At 41.2% G+C, this 21618-nt stretch overlaps 1 protein-coding gene across 1 annotated transcript in view; it reads right to left on the bottom strand.

Annotated features, from left to right (window-relative positions):
- LOC134536698 (ras-specific guanine nucleotide-releasing factor 2-like) overlaps positions 1–21618 on the bottom strand; it is a 400528-nt gene that overhangs the window by 109491 nt on the left and 269419 nt on the right. The window contains exons 14-17 of the mRNA XM_063376561.1: positions 18878–19080; positions 8612–8823; positions 8175–8360; positions 3411–3611 (exon numbers count right to left, since the gene is read on the bottom strand). Coding sequence (XP_063232631.1) covers positions 3411–3611; positions 8175–8360; positions 8612–8823; positions 18878–19080 — 802 coding nt within the window. The remainder of the gene's footprint in view (positions 1–3410; positions 3612–8174; positions 8361–8611; positions 8824–18877; positions 19081–21618) is intronic.

The following is a 21618-nucleotide window of genomic DNA, read 5'->3' as shown; positions in this document are numbered from 1 at the left end:
ATGATACAAAGCACACATTTTAAAACACGGAACTGTATAGTACTAAATATAAAACAAAAATGCACAAAATGTGATACATACCCAACTAAAAAAACAGGTGGCAGTTTACTAAATATATATTTGCCACATAACTTTAACCTTTTTTGTGTTTAAAAATTTCTTCGTCTATGAGAGCGGTCTGTTTTAAGGCATCACTCATTATTTTGACTTTTATTGCCCTAAGTTCCCTGAGGTTCTTTTTTTTTTTTTTTTTGAACCAAATATATTTGGTATATTTTGTGCGTATTAAAAAGGGCACAACACTGGCCGGCTGGTGGTTGTTTTCATTCAAAACGTGGCTAAAGAACTTGCATGGAAAGAAGAAACATGACACGCCTGGGAACACTACAGTCGCTGCCAACATGACACTGTACAGATTTGCCGCGTGATTATCAGACGCCGCGATGTACGTCTTATATAAGTTGTGCGCATTTACACCGCAGCATTTGCCCAGGAAAGAAATAAAATTCCAGACAGTTTCCCGGTTTTACCCGGGCCCTTTCAAATTCCCGACATATTCCCGGTTTTTCCCGTTTTCCCGGTTTGGTGGCCACCCTGTAGGTAATGTGTTTGTGGTGGAATTTTGGTAAGGTGGGACACTGGTAAGTCATATTGAACAAATAAATGCGTCATCTATGACTGCATACTTTATCTTTGGTGTGACTGGAAATTGTGTGGTGGTTAACCTAGAACCGAGAACCAATTTTTAAGAACCAGAATCAAACCGAAAACTGAGTAAAAAGTAGAACTGACAAATCATTAATAATCTAATTAAAAAAATCTATTGTAAAATGTACACAATGTTGTAAATATCTTTAATTTAAAAAAAATTCCTTCGGAAGACATTTATTGTAATGTATTATTTAACTGTGTACCAAGTCTATATTGGAACAAACTTGGACAGTTAGCAAAATGGAAAACAATGCTCACATTGAATCTTCCAGGTTAACGTTGTTTACTTTGACAATCATTAAAATTCAACACAGATTTTGTTCTAAGACCTTAACATTTTGGTAAAAGAATTCCCACTCCTTCATATCAGAATCCACAAAAACAGTTTTACGATGCTTCCAGGCACCACTGTAGGAACCAATGAGATTTTATAAACTGAGAAAGCTTTGGGGCTAGCATTTCCTGAATGAACATTATTAGTTGTAGAAGAGTAGGAGATGTACATTTGGTCGGGGTGGAGTTTGCTATATAAGGGGCTTATCAGACACCCACTAGGCCAAAACAAAAAGTTGTTAATTTGAGAAAATTCTTCGAGAACTGATACACACACACACACACACACACACACACAAACACATATATATAAAACGGCGCAAACGAGTCATATTTTGACCGTGGTTTCACGACTTTGACATGCGTAAGATTACGCTCGTTGGAGATGTAATCAGAGTTTTCTTTTTCATGAATATTGGCATAAAACCGGGTGACAAACAAAGCTTATTTTTCTGTTGGTTTAGCAACTGTTTATAATGTGGAAGTATTTCGAACTCCCATTTGCATAGGTTTATTTTTCTTTTCTTGTCCACGGTCTTCAATGACAGTCGGGTTTAACACGGACTTGTGCACAAGAGTGAACACGTCTTAGTCAACAATGCTGTGTGGAAAGTAGGTTACGAGAAAAAGTGCCGTTACTCAAGCACTTCTTCTCGTGAAGAAGAGAAATTTTAAGACATAATGCTAGAAAATCATCATGAAAGCATTATTACAGCAATTAAAAATTAATTGGTTCTCTGTAAAAGTTGGTTTACGGACGATAGTTTAACGTGACGTCATAACAAAACATTGATGAAATGATTGCATACTTTTATGAATAAAATTGAATCATTTTTATTAAATTATCACTATTTTGTATGGATACAAAAAAGGAGTGAAATGAAATCTACAATTTAATTGATAGATTTACATTTATTTGCACTCATTAATTCAAATATGTTTATTACTTTAACAAACATATTATTTTAACTATAACTTTTTGAATGAAAGAGAGAGGCAACGACTCCGCAGGGGGGAGAGAGGCAGAGGCAGCGCTGTGGCGGAGGGGAGAGAGGCAGAGGCGTGGCTTAACCTCCCTCCTGCCAGCTAGCCAGCCAACCAGACAAAGGAGTGTTAGAATCCTTGACCCACTTCCCTTCCTCCTTCACTTCCCCTCTTCTTCTCCGACAACACTCCACATCAACACAGCGGCAGTGCGCAAGTCCAGCTTTCTTTATCTTTATGTCGTTTGAGATAGGACTAACTGCTTACGTCTGGCATGCCTCACGACGGTCCTACTGAGAACGGACAAACTATAATACCAGTCTCTGTATCACTGCCGCTTACAAAATCACCTCCCGCCGCTCACAATACATGGCTTGTTGTTTGATGCATGCCAAGCTGCCCTGCCCTCAGATAAACCCAGAAAAACACGTTTTTAAATTTTTTCTCAAAAATGTTTACAAAACAAGGAGGGGGGCTTATACGCGGGCGGGGCCTTTATGCGAGTAAATACGGTAGTATATTACCTTGCACGTCGGTTAGGCGGTTCAACTTTATATTAAAATTTCTAAATATTTTTTAAATTCTCTTTTATGTTTCTTTTTGTTTATTGCTCTTTATTTTGGAAAAATGGAAAAATGGAAAAATAACCAAAAAAATTAATTAATAAAACAATAGTTTAGTTAAAAGTACTAAATTTAAAAGCTACTTTAGAAAAGCTCGCCTTAACCTATTTAATATAATAGTAGATTCATAGGCCAATCGAGTGGAAGATAGATGCGACGCAAGCGTACAATGAGTGTAATGGGACAATGAGCGTAACGGGACGATGAGTCATCTATTTTCGTGCATGCAGCAGGTGTTCATCGATTTATTAGACGTTGTCACTTCAATAATGATAATACTTCACTGTGCTTGGTCTTTAGCTCATAACTAAAAAAAAATCAAGAGTGCTGTTCTACTTGTACTGGACAGAGTGCTTATTTGCTCTGCTACACTCACATATTCTGTGGAGTACCACCTGAACTACAAGATGCCAACTAGGAACAGTCCATTCGCACACATCAAACGGAACATTTTAAATTGTCACTGCACATACCTGCACGGTAATTGAACACAAAAATTGTCAAATTTACACCCTGTCAAGTTTGCAGAAATTAATGAAAAGTTCTTCCTTCACTTAAAGTCTTATTGAACATGTTATATTACAGTAAAGTATTATTATTAAGACAGAATAAAAGTTTTTGAAAATCCTAATGTGAAGGAAACTAAATATAATGGGAACATTTTAGTGAAAATAGCATAATATTTGTAAGGAATTTTTTTTACAACTGATAACAGAATCTTGCCATATTCAGTGAAAGGATACAGGGCGTGTGGAATACCTAGAATGACGGGCCTGTCAGCGTCATCCAGCGACGCCTCCCTCTGCGCGACGGCTCCGCGAGGCTCCGCGTCCGAGCTCTTGTCTCGAGGCTGGGCTTCAGCCGGAGGGGAGCCGGTGTCTTGGGGACTGTTGTCGGAGCCCACGAGCGTCACCGAGCTCAGGTTGCTGGGCGACGAGGGAGCGCTGAGCACCGTCGCATCTGCAACCCCGCGCACCGCGTCGCTTCCATCGGCCCGACTCTGCGGCCAGCACCACTATGCCCTGTTTTCATCATGCTGGAAACAATGTTGTATATTTATGTAGGTTCAACTAGAAAACAATAAACTAAAATGAGTGTTTTATGAAATGTTAAATGTTTGCATTTGGAAAACTGAAGAACAAAGAAATGCATTCAAATTTGATGAGCACAATGACATTTCTGGAATCAGAATTGGCGAGCAGTAACAGAACAGGCACGTATCAGCCATGTATCAACAACCCACACATCTTATCCACAAGCCTCATTTTCATTCAGTTGAAAGCAGTATATGAATTGTGGTTACGGTTCTGCCTACCTGAGCATACATTCGGTGTGCAGAGATTCAGAAAAGAACCAAGATATTTGAAAACTACTCAAGATATCCAACTGGTGTCAGTTTAAGAAAAGAATTTAAGAATACACTGAGGGCGGATGAGTAGTTGTGTTTCCATATTAAAATTTTTAAATGTATTTTTAAAAAAGTAAATATTGCTAAAAAGTGTGTTTTCAGAATATTTGTTAGGTATGAAACACCATGTAAAAATCCTTGAAAGCACTCAAGGGACCCGTATTACACTTTTTTATTTTAATTCCTCCACCATATGTTACAATTTCCATTAAAATCTTATAACTGCCCTATGCTCCTCCATTCCACGGCCTTGCACTTAGAAGGAGCACCAGCAAGTATCGCATTCTTCATCCACATCATCAAGACAGTTACACTTCTGACTAGATGGGCCTCTTAAAACCTCTTCAGTATTGACACTCACACATGCAGCTAGACAGCTCTTCCCTCCGCTGGCCAGGTGACAGTAGAGCCTAGCAAGATATTCAAAATACAGGATACCAACACACAGATGAACACAGAAAAATCATTCCTTGATTGGTGAACAAATATCTCACAATGTAAATATAAATAAAAATAAATTCTAATAAATTCAAAACAAATCATGCTCTGTGGTGGTGTAGGGTTGCATGGCAGCAAATGGGATTGGCAATAATTAGTATTTTTGTGTGGATATGATAAAGGCTCCAGACTATATACGTGTTCTTGATGTGAATCTACGCCCATCAGTGCAGCGATTGTTTGGCGGAAAACGATATCTTTTCCAACAGCGAAGATAAAACAAACAAGACTACGTACAAAACTTTTCCCTGTTTTATAGTGGCCAGCAGCAAGACGGGATCCATCTCCTATGGAGAATATGTTGAGAATTCTTAACAGGATGATGGGCGAGCCTCGTCCCCACAATATACAATTGCAGCATTATCTGTGGCAGGAATGGGGAAAAATTCCTACAGACACATTGAGCCGTTTAGTGTCGTGCATGCCTAAACGTCTTACAGCGGTTATCCACCGTAATGGTGACATCACCTCTTGGTAATTGAACCAAACAAACATTTTTGATTTCATTGTGCAAGGGAATACACTTGCATCGTTTATCATAACTATCTGTTTTTCTGAAAACTAACACAAATGCTATTACAATGTTGTATTTAACATATAAAATGTAATAACATGATTTTTTGTTTCTCAATTCCCTCATTTCAAGCTATTGATTACGTGAACGAACTTAATTGACTTTGACTGTTTATTTTTTTGTATATTCTAGTCTTTTATTGTTCACTTTTTTTCTCTCTTATTGGTGCTTGCCTGTGTTACCATCCTTAAAATATATATATTTTTTTGGTTCTCTGTTTTTTATGTCTGTTTTCTGTTTTGTGTCTTTGTAATAGGTATTTTCTCATTATTTGTTATTATTTTAATTTGTTTTAACATTGTTGTATTCCTGATTGTATGTGTTCATGCCTAGTACCAAGGTTTTGTTACCATTCCTAGGCATGTGACAAATGTTAGATAAGTAAATAAATTCTATTGGCAGTATGTCAAAATAATGAAAGACTGCTATTATGAACAACACTTACTAAATTTTGATGGTGTTATATCTAATTAGCTTATAGGCCCTAACTCTGGGTTCGCTCACATGGTTTCAGAATATTGCTCAAATCTTACCAATGAAAGAAAAGTATGTGATTAATTCCATAAATTTTTACTAAATAAATAGACACAATAAATTGTAAGGTGCATAAAAGATTTGTTTTATAAAAACACTGTATAAGAATTATATTATTTAACGTGGTTATGTGTACGCCATTTAAAATTGTAGAATTGATTAAGTATATGATTTTACAACTTTTTTTTTAGTCGAAATCCGTTTTACAAGTTTACTCAAAATAGGGAGTGAATATGTACTCTTGTTTTACTGCACGTTCCCTCCCTACAAGCTTGGTCTCGCAAGTCGCATTGGTAGGCCTGTGTGAATATCAGTATTTTAGTTTGAATCGAATATGAATACAAAGATCAAATTATTTGTGAATACGAATATTGAATTTGAATAGTAAGGATAAGAATTAGAATCCCACAAAAAACTTTTTTTCACATCATGTAACAACTCCCTGAAAATTAGACAAATAATCCTAAAGTGAAAGGTTGTTTCAGTTAAGTCAGCTATAATAATTATATGGAAAGGTATCTTAAAATATTTAAATTATGAATTTTTTTACACTATGCAGCTAACCTAACTTATCTTAATCTAACTTAACATAACCAACCAAACTTTCATTTCAGTTTCTCTTCGTTTTATTTTCCACAACCTGCTACTGTACATATTGATCGAGAAAATTTTGGCAAACAGCAAAATACTGTGAAATACATTGCAATCTATTTGATGAGAAATGTGAATCTCCTTTTAAAATGTTGAATTCCCAAATTAATGATTGAATGAGATCATATCTACATATTAAAACCCCAGTTATTCATAAGTTTTCATTGTTAACGGCAACCAGATAACTTCTATTTTAGTTCAGCTATATTATAAACACATTTTTTGCTAATTTCATCTGGAATCTTAAACCATTATTTACATTTTGAAGTAAAAACTTCTTTAGCCACGTTTAGCGATTTTTTGTAGGGGCAAAACTTATGGGTTCGCGTCACCGACACGCTAGTGATGTTTTGCGCCAGACTGGCGACGCACCGCTGCCTGTGTACATGTATACGCATATATACACTAATACATTATATGTACTCGACTGTATCATGTGCGTGTTGGACTCTGTTTGGATGGGTAAAATCTTGTGAGTTCGCGTCACCGACATGCTGTAGTAGCAGTAAGTGAAGTTAAATTGACCACGTGAAAAGTTTAATTTGTGTATACTGTGCATTGCCCAGTGAGCACATGACCTAGTACATGACATTGGTCAGTCATAGCTAGGTAATCAATTTTTACGTAATTTTAACATATCACTGACATCTGTTGTGACTAAAAAATAATGTAAGGATAAATGATATCATACTGATATATTACCAAAATCATGTTCATATTACATACACATTTAAAAATAAAGTTTAAAGCTTTCTCTTCTGTCAACAGTCACCCCCCCCCTCCCCCATATTTTTGAGTCGCAACATTTGTTTCGTCATGATTATATACAGAAAGTAAGCTGCTATTGTATTACATGGTGGTAGATTGATTGTGACTATCAATTTATACACCGTTGAAACTATGACGATTACTTTTTTAATGCCCATTTCAATGGAATGTGTGTATTTTGTGGTGTTGTAGTCCATGGTTGGTGATGTTTGTTAATTTTTTTCTGGTGCAAGTGACAAAAGGAATACAAATAATATTTTCTTTTAAAGTCTAAAAAGACAACTATGTCATATTTTGTTTTGTTAACACAATTTTTTCTGTTACTGTTTAGCAAGACAGTAGCGAAACCAAAACTTTGAATACTTGCTGCATGTTTAAAACATTGCTTATTGTTCATGTTTTTGATTATAAAGTCCCATTAAACCTCAAAGAAGGGTATTCATATCCAACAAATGAGTTAATCTCAGCACTGAACGTTGGTATATGACAAACTCACGAGGTATGCTACGTCTAGTATTCATAAGCAAACGAATATTCGTTATTTAAAAGTGTTATATTCAAGGTCAAATCAAATACAAATAGTTTATTACTCGTATTCGAAAATTTGAATATTTGCACAGGCCTACACACTGGTTATTTTATTTTCATTACTTTTATTAAAGTGCAATTCCTGTAAATTTACCTTGATAGTTCCATTTAATATGGACCAGTTATTTACTAATTAGTATCAAAATGCATGCAAGTGTTCTTGATGATGATCAGTTGCAGTGGATTTTACAGCCTGCAAATAACATTAAGTATATATCTGGTAAAATTTTGTGGCCATCAAACAAATGCAAATAACTACAGTGATAAATCTCATGTAATAACTTTTACGCCAAAGATATTTCACACTAATTAAATTACCAAATTGCAGTGCGACTTAGAATTAGCAAGTGGCATATTAAAAATTTCAATTTAATTAAATTCCCATTTAGGAAACACGGAGCCATGAAGAAGGAAGAGCATAATCACGAAGTGACTAGTTGCAGAGTGAGTCTCTTCCTTGCTGAACAATGCACTAGGCAAGAAGACGGCAGGCTGGACTCACCCGTGAGTGTCTCCGAACTGGATGAAACGGCGATCGTGGTGGCTGGGATGGTGAGGTGCTGGCCGTCGTCCATCTGGGACTCGACGCGGACGTGGAGGGTCTTGCGGGGCGTTGTCGGAGACTGCTTGACGATCGACGGTCCTTCTTTGATGAGCCCCAGCTCTCGCTGCTCCTCCTCCACAATCACTGTGGCCAATCACACCACACCTCAGCACTAGGGTCTCAGTGGTAGTACATATTCTGCATGAAAAGCTGATTTATAGATATTTAGCATTTTTCGTTGTTCTCATGCAATCACGAAACTTGCATGGCCCATATATATGGTGTATTGTAATACTTCTCAGTGTTTTATTCTGTTTCATCACAACCCAACTCAGAGTCATGTCCCTACTAATGTAAGGAGCATCTGAAGCGACAGTGCTAGGCAAGGCACTCACGTTTGCGAGAGCTGACCCTCCAGTGCTGGGTGCGCTGGCCGCTCTGGGAGTCGTAGCTGTGGCTGCGGTCCCGGTCGCTCACCTCGGAGCAGTAGCCCGACACGGAGCTGGCCGCGCTGGTGCGTCGCGGAGACACGCTGCTGCGACGGCGGTCCTGGTCGCCCAGCAGCAGGGCCGTCTGCTCCTCCCGGGCGGCCAGCGCCTCCAGGGACCTGCGGGATCCACACACTCCCTTCACTCCGGTCACTTACACCTACAACCTACAACCTGCATCAGAACAACGTCCAGAGGCTTCTGATTAGTGATGTGTCGGTTCTACTCGGTTCCGGTCCTCACTTCTCAATTTCAGGTTTTCCTTCACACAATTTCAAGTTGCACTTTAGATACAGTATAACTTAATAAATGGTGTATTTGTTTAACATGACTTATCAGTGCCCCACTTTACCATAATTAGATCACAAACAACTCAGCCTCTAAGTAGCACAGTTGCTTCACGTGCACTAGATCACTAGAGCAATTTTGATTTGTTGTTTGCGTGGTTAACGGCTTTTGCCCACAACCAGAACTAGATGCCTTTTCTTAGTCGAAGCCTTGTCTTATCACATTGGCAATGAAATATTCGAAGCATTCTTGATCATATCAATCAAACCTCTGTTTGTAAATTAACACCCATGCCTTGCCCGGGACTCAAACCCAGAACCCCTCGCACTTCACTAGAGCAACACTGTGCAGACATCCTGTGGTGCATAAATATCTATTATTGCAAAATAACAACAATTAGTTTTTTTTTTGCTGGATCAGTATTTTATTTAGAAACACCAATAAAAATTGCTTGAGAAAAATGTAAATATGTGTTCACAAGAGATTAAGTAAATTATAAAAAATAAATAATAAAAACTAATACTGCAGTAGCCACATACCAAAGCAATCGCAAGTAATGTATGTATTTTAATGGGAAAGTGATGGAACACCCACGTTAACAGAAGTCTGTTAAAAGAATATCTTAATACATGTTATGTTGTTTGTATTATAAGTATAAGTAGAGACCCAGAAATTTCTTGAGTAGGTAGCAAGTTCTTAAAATTTTTGGGTGACAGACATCAAATCTTGGGTACAATTGGAGAAATTAATAAAAGATTCTTTATCTTACAAAAACCAATTCCTCAGAATAATGGAATTATTATTGTCATGGGTCGTTTGGTTTTATAATCTGTGGTTGTGAGAAATGTAGTTGACTGGGTGGAAGTGCTGAAGGCTGGAGAAACCAGGCGTGTCACAAGGGCAGAGTCTATTGGAGAAGGAAATGGGAGTGATGTAAAAACCCGGCCAGCCAGCGCTGGAGGAATGAGAGAGACAGAGTAAAGTACTGGTCTTGTGGCCTTGAAGGCTTTTAGAGGTAGAGCAAGTGAACAGGACAAAGGAAGTTTTTGAGTGCTCAAAGACAACTAAAATCATGTAAGTATATTTTTTGATAAGTTGTAAAAGTATATTGAATATGTGTTATTTTTCTATAGGTTTAATTGTTTAAAATGATCATCTCTATCTGCTAGTATAAAGAGGGACAAAAAAAGTTGGAATCTCGGCACAAAAACTCTTTTGCCATCTAAGGGGACTGCGCAGACGGTGACAGAAGGGAAGGGGAGACTGCCCTTTGTCAGTGTTGCTGCAATTTTTAAAGATTTACCAACTATTCACTTGTCACAAGAGACTAAAAGTGAAGTACGCATTTTGGTCGCCGGCAATATACCACGGCGCTTTGCCAGGAAAAGGTTTAGCTGTTATGCTTTCTGTGTTACTGGTACCGGTACTGAGATTATATTTACGGCTCTCGGTGCCGGTTAATTTGCTGAGCACCGGGACTGAGCCATCACTTCTTCTGATACATGAAACAATCCAGCAACAATCGGGCTGCTGACCTTACTGCACTGCCAGGATTTTAGTTCACTCAGAGTTTATGGTTACTGTTAGTTTTCATTGCAGCACTGTTTTTCCTGCTTCTAGTAGGGAAATCTTATCACTAACATTTCATTCCATGAGTACAATTCCTCTACAATTTTTTTCAATAGATTATATACAATTTTATTAGAAATTGTTTTGAATACCATTGTAATGTATATTAATTTTGCTTTTTTATTCCTGCTAACCTGCCTAGAGTTAGAGCTCTAGTGGTAAAGTGCCGGGCACAAGATTTGCTTGGGATGAAAAAGGAACATTTACTCCAAAACAAGCCTACAAGATGGGACTCTATGTACACTATGCTTAAATGACTTTTAAAGCAAAAAAGTGTGGTTTCACTTTCTCAAGTTCTTCACTGAAACAACTAAAAATATTAGTAGGGGCAGTTGCACAATAAATGAAATAATCCCTGTAATGAATAGCTTAAGAAAAGCTGTATAAAATGATACTACCACAGGGTTGCAGAACATGAAGAACGACATAATACATGTTATATACACATACATAGTATATTTTCCACTTGAGAAGACTGAAAGTAATTGGTGTTATGCTTAGTGTTATACTCTACCAACAATCCTTGATCAAAGGTAATTTTATAGTAATTTTTTTGTAATATAATCTTGATGTCTTATGAGACACTTATTACAATGGTACCTTACATGCTTAAGATTTTTTTACCAAATTGATAAATTACAGATTTCCATTTAAAAGTGGGAGCAAGTTACCCATTGTACGCATTATTTAATTTTATTCATTTGTTTACACTTTGCATTTTTAAGAAGTGTTTCTAACTTTTTATGTTATGAACCAATATAATTATAAAATAAAACAAAAGTTTTTTTCTAAGCATTGTGACAGAATATTAGATAATTTAAACGGTTCATTCAGTGCAACAAAAAATATTTGAAATTATAATTTGTTAAACTTTTTGTTTCATTTCATGTAATTTAAATTAAATTTATTTAAAGATAAAAAGTTTTAATGTATTAGTATACCCCCCGGGGGGCCGCCATGTACAAGAACAAAATATTTTCTTAACCAAGGTTTACAGACTTGGCAGTTAGCATGATGAAGACTTTATCTGATACAATTACAAAGTGCTCTGAAAAATCCCCCCCCCCCCCCTCCTCCTTCTCAGTCACCACCAAAGAAACAGAAGCCAACTTCTTGAAAGGCATTCAGGGCAATATTACTAGAAAATAGTTGTCCAACAAGTAGCAGTGTTCACCAAAATCCTGCAGAACTGATAGTTGAGAAATACAGTATTTACCAGCATATGGGTTGCATATTTTACGCTAATTTTTAATGCAAAAAAAATGTTTTGCGGCCCGTAACCAAATTTTGGGTTAAAAAAAATTATTGTGGTGTGGTTGAATATGTGCGTAAATAACTAACCTATGTTGGTTTTTTTTACAGATATAACTCCATAAGTAAGTATAAAATGTTTAATCAAATATCTCAGCAGTCGCATGAAGCTCCGTGAACAACGCAGTTATTGCACGTGTACCGTGTCTGCCGCGGTGCCGGCAAGTGACCTCTCTTCTTTCTAAATGTCCCCTGAACAGGCACCCGCACAATTAACGTGTCTATCTTGACAGGTGTTCCTGATGCAACTGTGCCCAATCATACTGTTTTTGAATGAGATTTCCCATACTTTCAACTCAACATACTGAGGCAAAACTGCAGCCTCTGGCCTCGCGGTAACGTGAGTGCTAGTTTTTATAGAGGGAACTGACAAAAAATAAAATACAATGGAGGAAAGAGAAACAAGGGTACAATAAAATAGCAGTCTTCTGCTTCATCTTTTTAGGAAGTGCGGGAATTGGATTGGTCGTAAATAAGAGGGGGAGGGGGGGGGGGAGGGGGAGTGGCCCGTCTCAATACGGGCAAATGACTTCCCATAATGTTTTGAAGAAACTGGCTGCAAAGTACCTGTGTGTACCTGCTACTAGTGTTCCATCCTAGAAACTTTTCAGCACATGAGGAATTTTTTTATGGCATTAAAAGACATTCATTGAAGCCAGAAAAATTAAGAAGATTGGTTTTTCTAAACAAAAATGTAGGAATTCTGTAATCAGTGTTAGTTCAGTTAAATTATCTTGTCGCGGGGGGGGGGGGGGGGGTCGATCGGTCGGCTTTACGGTGGATTGTTAGAGGGCGCCACCACGTGGTACAGCACGTGGACCCGGTGAGACTCCTAACTCAGGGCGTGATGTCGCCCATGTGAGACGTGATATTCCCCCTTGAAAACGTCTAGCCCTAATTCCTGCCCGCTCTCAGCGTCGGGCACGCTTTTCCCTACGAAGTGGGCTCTCAGGCGTCCCACACGCCGTCACTCTCCACGTGGTCACACAGATAGAAAATAAAAGAATAATACATTAAATTCGCACGTCTGATTTATTCCGCTAATTCCGCTCACACACGTACACGGTTGAAACAGTATAAAAATACCCGCGGCACGAATCGGTCTATAGGTGATGCGCCACCACGTGGTCACATATTGAATTACGTTGTACAAGATAAAAGACCGAGACTGGTCGTAAATTAATTAATAAAACAGTCCCCCGACCGAGAGCTGCTCCGAGGACTAAAAGAAAGCGATTGAGATGAAATTAAAGTTAACAGAATTACTTAACAGAGAATACAAGCGGTGAGGTCCCCGGAGTGCTGACGCGTCTGCTCTCAGTCGTTGATGGCGGAAGACTAGGGTGAGGTCATGGCTCGCTCGACTAACATGGCGTCTTACCGCCAAAACAATTGCCGTTAAAAGATATTAGCGAATTCGTGCCACGGGAAACTAAATTAACATGACAAGAATGCATTGAAAATTATGTAACAATTTTTGAATGAATTGAAAAGATTGTACAAATTATAATTATTAAGATTTAAATTTAGTTATTGTCTGGCTTCGGGTTTCCTCGGGAATGTCCGGAAACGCTATGATATTTTAATATATTATTTAAAAATAAAAGTACACAAAACCCTCCCGGCCGATCTGCCGTCACGTTGCACTTAGGGAATATAAAAACAAACAACACAATTATATATACTTATGTTTTTAGGGGTGCGGCGCACTGGCTCGACAGCGCCCTCTTGCCGGACGAACAAACACGCACGCACACGTACGCACGGGTAGGCGGGAGGTTTGAATGGAGGGATGGTGTTTGGGCGGTGGCATATCGGACTTAAGAGGGGCCGTAGGCCCGGACGATGTCAATTGCCCCCCCCCGAAAGTAGGCCGATATGACAGCGCCGAGTGACAGATGGTTGAGAGGCGTGGTCGGTAATGTTTACTTCGCGCACGTGGTAATGTTATTGTTTACGTCCGTGCGGACAGGTGGCGATGTTGACATGATGAGCGAGCACTGTTTACACGATGACGGGCGATGATGTTGACATGATGGCGGGCGAGTAATATTTACATGACGGACAATACACACGGGCAGAATGGGTGCTGGCTGACTGACCTTGGGTGTGGAGACCCACCAGTTGCTCCGAGCCCCAAATCTGCGGCTGCTGCGGCTGCTGCGGCTGCTGCGGCTGCGGCGGCTACTGCGTTTGGCGGCGCGGCGGTGGCCAGGGCGCCGGCCGACAGGGGCGGCGGCGACCAAGGTCAGGCGGCTCGTGACAGGCAGGCAGCAAGCGCGGGTGGCGCTCGGCACGGCCTGGTTCAGCATCGGCAACATGCGGGCGTTTCGCGGCCCGTGGTGACAGACGGGTGACAGGTGCACGGCTGGATTTCACGTTCGGTGGTGGGGCGGTCGGGCGTCCAGGTGTCGTGGCGTCGACCTGCATTGCGTCAGGCGGATGCAGGGAGCTCCGACGACCCCGTAGCTGCGGTGACTTGAAGGTGCGGCGTCTCAATGTTGCCAACTTGCGGCATGCGCGTGGCGTCTCGGGCGGCGAGGCACTTGATCGGCGTACCGATACTGTGGCGATCGGCGTGGGTATCGGGCGTCGTGGCGTCTCGGTCGTTCCTGGCGTCGAGTCAGGTGGGTCTGTAGGCGGCGTCAGCGTCGGCGTCGCGCGCGTCCGTCTCATTCGGTCCGGTTCATCCGTCTGTGCCTCGAAGCCAGGCGGGTACAGAGGAGCGAATCCAGGCGGCGGGACGGCGCTCAGGCGTCTCGGCGTCAGGGCCCTGAACGTCGTGTCGCAAAGTGTCTCGTTTGCGACCGAGCACTCGGGTGGCGGTGACGAAGGCATGATGACGTCGAAGCCAGGTGGAGGCGGCAATGCGGCGCGAAGTGTCGGCGCTGAGTCTGGCGGCGTCCGTGGCGAGTCGTGTGGCGGAGACGATGCGGGTTTCGCCGGAATGGACCTGGGTGGCGTCGGGACGGCGGTTCGGTGCGGTGGCGAGGTCATTCCGGCGTCGGGAGGTGTCTCCGACACGAGGCGGGTGCTGGACGGCGTTGCAGACTGCGGCGGGACGGTCGGCGTCATGCGTCGCTCAATTAGCTTCGGCGAGTCAAGAGTCATCACAGTCGGGATAAGTGGCGTCGGGTCGGCGAAACGTGGTCTTGCGGATGATGACGTAATCGGACCAGTGTCGGGAGACGTCAGGTCGACGAGAGGTGCCGCGGTTGGCGGCTCCAGGACAGGAGGTGGCGGGAGCGGAATTGTCGGCGTTGGGACGGCGAGCGTCGGTGTCGGGATAAGTGGCGTCGAGTCGACGAAACGTGGTCGTGCAGGTGATTGCGTCATCGGACTTGTGTCGGGAGACGTCAAGTCGATGAGCTTCGGCGTCGGCACGGCGGGCGTCGGCGTCAGGACGACGGGCGTCGGTGTCAGGACGATGGGCGTCGGCGTCGGGACGACGGGCGTCGGCGTCGGGACGACGGGCGTCTTCGTCAGGGCGGTAGGCGTCGGTAACGTAACACGTGACGGTGCGGGTGACGTCAGGACGTACCTTCGTGGTGCTGGTGTCGGCGTCGTGCGTGAGGAGTCGGCTTGGTGCTGCGGTGACGTTCCGGCAACGGGCGGCGTTCTTGACAAGTGATGCGTCGGCGAGTCGAGCAGCGTCTTTTTCGGCGTGGTTGGCGTCGGCGTGAGCGGCGTCGGCGTGGTTGACGTCAGCGTTTCGGGAAGCGTCGAGGCGTGTCATGGAGAATTTTCTGGCGTCTCTGCCTCGTACTGTGCCTGGGTGGCTAGGTAGGCGGTACATTGTGTGCACGTAAAAGCAAAAAACTTGCGCAGCATTGTCCATTCACGTTCGCCGATACAGCCACGATGCCACAGGTCGGTACATTCCTGGCAGCGGTATCCCTCGCTACTACCTCCAGGACACGACCTAGCTCCACACTTCGTCACGCCGTGTAGGCGGTACTCCGTGCAGTAGCCACACTCATATCCGGCGGCGGTCCTGCCATACAAGTCCCAACTCGGGCAGGGGAAGTAACACCCGATACACTCATCCGGATACATGTCTACGCACGTGGTACTCTACACACGAACAGTCCTCATGAACACATCAGCACTGTGTTACTTACTGCGCTCGGAGTGCGTTGTTTGTGCGTGGATTCATGTAAGCGTGCTCGCTTGGCTGGCCACGTGGCCGGCGCGCCAGAGTCCCGCTATGCGCTCCGCACGAACAATAGTTCCAGCGCGAACTTAAGTTCCGCGGGCTCCGCGTAACAACCGCCTATCTCACGCGCTCGTACAGGTCTCGGTACTAGACGTCTTCTATCACGCCCCACATTGGGCGCCACTTGTCGCGGGGGGGCGGGGGGGGGGGGGGGTCGATCGGTCGGCTTTACGGTGGATTGTTAGAGGGCGCCACCACGTGGTACAGCACGTGGACCCGGTGAGACTCCTAACTCAGGGCGTGACGTCGCCCATGTGAGACGTGATATTCCCCCTTGAAAACGTCTAGCCCTAATTCCTGCCCGCTCTCAGCGTCGGGCACGCTTTTCCCTACGAAGTGGGCTCTCAGGCGTCCCACACGCCGTCACTCTCCACGTGGTCACACAGATAGAAAATAAAAGAATAATACATTAAATTCGCAAGTCTGATTTATTCCGCTAATTCCGCTCACACACGTACACGGTTGAAACAGTATAAAAATACCCGCGGCACGAATCGGTCTATAGGTGATGCGCCACCACGTGGTCACATATTGAATTACGTTGTACAAGATAAAAGACCGAGACTGGTCGTAAATTAATTAATAAAACAGTCCCCCGACCGAGAGCTGCTCCGAGGACTAAAAGAAAGCGATTGAGATGAAATTAAAGTTAACAGAATTACTTAACAGAGAATACAAGCGGTGAGGTCCCCGGAGTGCTGATGCGTCTGCTCTCGGTCGTTGATGGCGGAAGACTAGGGTGAGGTCATGGCTCGCTCGACTAACATGGCGTCCTACCGCTAAAACAATTGCCGTTAAAAGATATTAGCGAATTCGTGCCACGGGAAACTAAATTAACATGACAAGAATGCATTGAAAATTATGTAACAATTTTTGAATGAATTGAAAAGATTGTACAAATTATAATTATTAAGATTTAAATTTAGTTATTGTCTGGCTTCGGGTTTCCTCGGGAATGTCCGGAAACGCTATGATATTTTAATATATTATTTAAAAATAAATGTACACAAAACCCTCCCGGCCGTTCTGCCGTCACGTTGCACTTAGGGAATATAAAAACAAACAACACAATTATATATACTTATGTTTTTAGGGGTGCGGCGCACTGGCCCGACAGCGCCCTCTTGCCGGGCGAGCACACACGCACGCACACGTACGCACGGGTAGGCGGGAGGTTTGAATGGAGGGATGGTGTTTGGGCGGTGGCATATCGGACTTAAGAGGGGCCGTAGGCCCGGATGATGTCAATTTTTATAGCGAGCCAATGTATGACTATGTAAATTGTGTTCAAATATTTACTGTAAAATGTTTAATGACAACAAACTTTAGGCAAGCACTCATTTGCTTTTGTATTTATGTTACTTTGAGAAAAGAAATTATTTTTAGTTCATCTTAGGTTAACATTAAATTAATTTGTTTTTATTCAAACTAAAATACATGTGAATTTGCATTGCATGTTTTTCTAAGAATGAGAAATTCTGGGTAATTAGTAAATTTATGAAAATTTTTAAACTTAAATGTGTTTTTCCCTGTATCGGTTTGGAATCGGTAACAGTTGATTCTGCATATCTGCGTAGGTATCACCAAAAATTTGTGAATCAGTACAACTCTACTTACAAAGTTATTTAAGTTTAGTATTATCAATAACTCCTATTCTTGTTTTGATATTAAATAATTTTAAGTTTAATGCACAATACTTTAAAATTAAAAATGGTGTAACAATGAATCTTGCCAAAATATAAAAACTTAAAATCTTAATTCAAGAAATTGCAAAAAAAAAAAAAAAAAAAATTAACTGTACTTTTTATTTTCGTATTTTTAACTTCCTCGTAAACTAAGCAACATTATAGGTATTAAATGTTTTAGTGCAGTTTATTGTGCAAACTTACTCTCATTAATATCTAATGCAGTATTGTTTTTGTACACATTATAAGCATGGCTCGATTTTAGCACCTGTTCGCCTGCCCGGGACAGGCAAAATCTCGTCCGGGCAGGCAAAATAAAAAAAGAAACTGTCCGGTGGACAGGTGCAACTTATGACGCCGAGGTTATTCGCACGCACTAATGCAGCAGAGGTGATTAATAACATTTATGCGACCGCGACCGCAAATAAAATGTCTTTGACAATATCTATAAATAAACAATAATGGCTGAAAGTGAGTTTGATCCAAAACCAGCAATAAATCTCTGGTATCATAATGTTCAGAGAAAATGTCGACCCTTTCAGCCTCCTTATCGAAGATGTTCAAGACAGAATCAGCCAAGTAATTCGTGCAGTGACTCAGACAGTGACTCGTCTGAAAATGATTATTAAATAAGGATGTTAAGTGTGTGATAAAAATAGGTGCAAAATATAGCAAAAATCCTTTTTTCTCACTTTTTTAGCGACTTTGAAATTTTTTTTATTTGGGTAAAACAGCAGACAAGCAAATTGGATGGCGGACAGGCAAATTTTCGATTACACCTGTCCGTTGGGCAGGTTAAAATATTCCTTAAAATCTAGCCCTGATTATAAGTGTATTACCACAAATTATTGAAGCAGTTTGTCTACATAATTATGATTGATTTATGTAACTATAATTACATGTGTTCAAATGACGATAAAGACATAATCCACTACTTTAAATGATGAAATGTGCTTAATTGTAAAACCTTATAGTCTGGGCTCTCTAGCCAGCCACTTGCCGGAGGTATAGTTTGAGAGAGAGGCAGGACAGCGGTCCACTCACAAGAGAGAGTCCTCGGTGATGTTCTGAGCCTCCGGGGGCTCGTCGTTGTAGAAGACCTTCTTGAGGGCCTCGAGCACGGTGACGCCGTCAGTGAACACCCTGTACGTGAGCAGGAAGGTGTTGAGGAAGTCGATGGACAGGAAGCGCAGGTCCGTGAGTCGCTCCAGGAGGCGCTCCGGGGTGGCGTAGCGGATCTGCGGCACCTGCGTGCGATTGGTCACGCCATCATGACAGCATACAGTTCCACAACAGCATTCACGGTATACAGTAAAACCCCATTATCACAACCCCTTTTCCAGGAATTTAAAAAAATTTTGCTCTAAAGACAAAAATTTGAAGGAGATTGGCCAAAAATTTGTTTAAAAGTACATTGTGCTGTTTACCTTGACGAGCACAGTAGACACTCTCTCGCCCCCTCAACCTCTCCTCCCTTGTAACTCAGATAATGCCCGCCGCCGCCCATCAACCATTGTGATAACGCTTGGTCTGGGACACGCTGCCCTTTCTGCTTCTCTTCATACAACTTGGGTTTGCATTATTTTAGATCTCTCTTGGTTTTGATTACTGTTAGTTGATGACTTATTTTGCATTTTTTTTTACTGACTCAGTAACTTTTTTTATTTTATTTTGTTTAATGATTGTTGGCAAATCATGCATTTATTTTTTGGAATTATATTTGGTTGCGCTTTAGGTTGGATTTTGTGAACCGTTGTGGACCCAAACAATAAAATAAATACTGATTTATAGGAGTGTTCAAAGTTCACTTTTTTTAGGGATGAAGTCAAAGTTGAATTCTGAATCTACAAACTTCCGAAGTTCAAAAACAAAGTTGAACTTTTCCACAGAATAATTGCAGTTTTTTCAGTCTGATATCTGTACATTTATGTTTAAAACTAATGTTTTTATACAAACATCTCTCTATTAGTAACACACTGGTTCCATAAAAATATACTTAACTGGTCTAATTTCATTCAATAGTTTACAGTATTTACAAGAAATCAAACACAAGAGTTTATATTACTAATTGCTGATTATTTACAGTTCATACTGAACGGAGAAGAAAATGTTTGATTTTGAATGCAGGAGAACAATTTCTCATGCATGCTCCGGCAGAAGACGCTTATTTTTCTGTGATGATGTTTCCAGCACCAGAAAAATTATGTTTGCTGTTAACTTGCGTTGCAGGAATGGGAAAATATTTTTGAGCTAGTTGAGGAAGTTTTGGATATCTACCGTCTCTTATTATTATCCACCAGTCATATGGATTTTCTTTTCTGTTAGGTCTTGGTTCATTAAAATACAGTTGTATTTCTGAATCCTCAGTAGCTATTGTTTCTTTGGGTACACTAACTAGTGCATTCCAGAAGCTTTATGTGTCAGTACTTGTGCACTGTGGTTCAGGTTCAGACTGAGGTACACTTTCAGTTTGCAATTTCTTAATTTCAGCTGAGTGTGTAGCTGAAGTCAACTCTTTATTTGACAGAATACGGCGAAAATGAGGATAAATTATTGTTGCTACCTGATAAACACAATCTTCAGAGTACATGAGGAACTTGATTAATGTTTTGGCAAAAATAGTACCCTCCGTTCGTTTTTACTTCCCAGTAATTTGTTGCAAATGATAGTGAATGCAGTTCAGTATTGGAATAATCATTGAACAGGTTGGATACTTGTCACCACTCATCTCTCAAGTTGCTTCTTTGAGTGGCTAAAGAATTTCAACCAGTTCATGAACATGCCTACACTCATTTGCATTGAGCGAGCTAATTTCACTGTTACTTAGTAAGCTAGCAAGCTCAGCATTGACAGCATCTTGTATTTCCATTAAGCGGACTAACAACGAGTATTCGCTAGACCACCTAATGTCTACAAACTGAATGGCTTCAAGTTACTGCAAATTTAAGTTACTTTTGACATGTGTGCAGCCATTTTCGTGTGGAGCTGTTCCTTCTGTAATGACCTACAATACTTTTGCACTGCTCAGCATTGAAGTTACTCCTAGAAATCTTTTTTTCACTACATTTATAGCTAGCTGCAGCATATGTGCAAAACAGCTACATCCAATAAAATGCTGGGAAACACGTGCAGTGAATTTTGGGCCCATTATTAGTAACACAGTAAATAGGTATTGTGGAGTCTACAACAGGTATACCCCAATCGTCAGGTGTTTTTACTTGGGCATACCTGAGGTTCTGAGATGTATGAGATTCATTCATAAGAGTAAGATACAGAGTCGTAGTGAGATAGTGGCAGGTGCACTCACACAACTATCTGCAACCCATCAGCAGTTACACTCAAGGTTTGAAGTGATTGCAGATCATCAGCAATAATGTACTTCGTTTTGGAACTGCACTCATTGTAAAGTTGTGGAATGTAATGAGAGGAAAAAGTTGTTCGACTGGGAACCTGATGCAGAGGAGCAACATGTAGGTTCGACATAAAAATCTTTAAACCCTCATGATTCCACAAAACTGTATGGAATCTACTAGCATTATGGCAATAGTCTTAGTTATACTCTGAGCTCTTGGATCAGTTGAGGCCATCTTTGCCTTTGTGTCAAATACTTCTTGCAGAGACTGCTGGTGAGTATGAGGTTTGTGACCTTCTGGCAAAGAAGTGCATTTTTTTACTTTGACATCAATGTAATCCCTCCACTGCTTGGATGGGTTTTCAGGCGTCCCAACAGTGTCGATGTTGTGGCTGAATCAAATGAAACAAAATACAAGTTGTATTTGTTGAAA

Source organism: Bacillus rossius, chromosome 11 (assembly GCF_032445375.1).
Source record: "Bacillus rossius redtenbacheri isolate Brsri chromosome 11, Brsri_v3, whole genome shotgun sequence".
NCBI classification, from domain to species: Eukaryota; Metazoa; Arthropoda; class Insecta; order Phasmatodea; family Bacillidae; genus Bacillus; species Bacillus rossius.
This window is presented reverse-complemented; position numbering and strand designations above follow the sequence as displayed.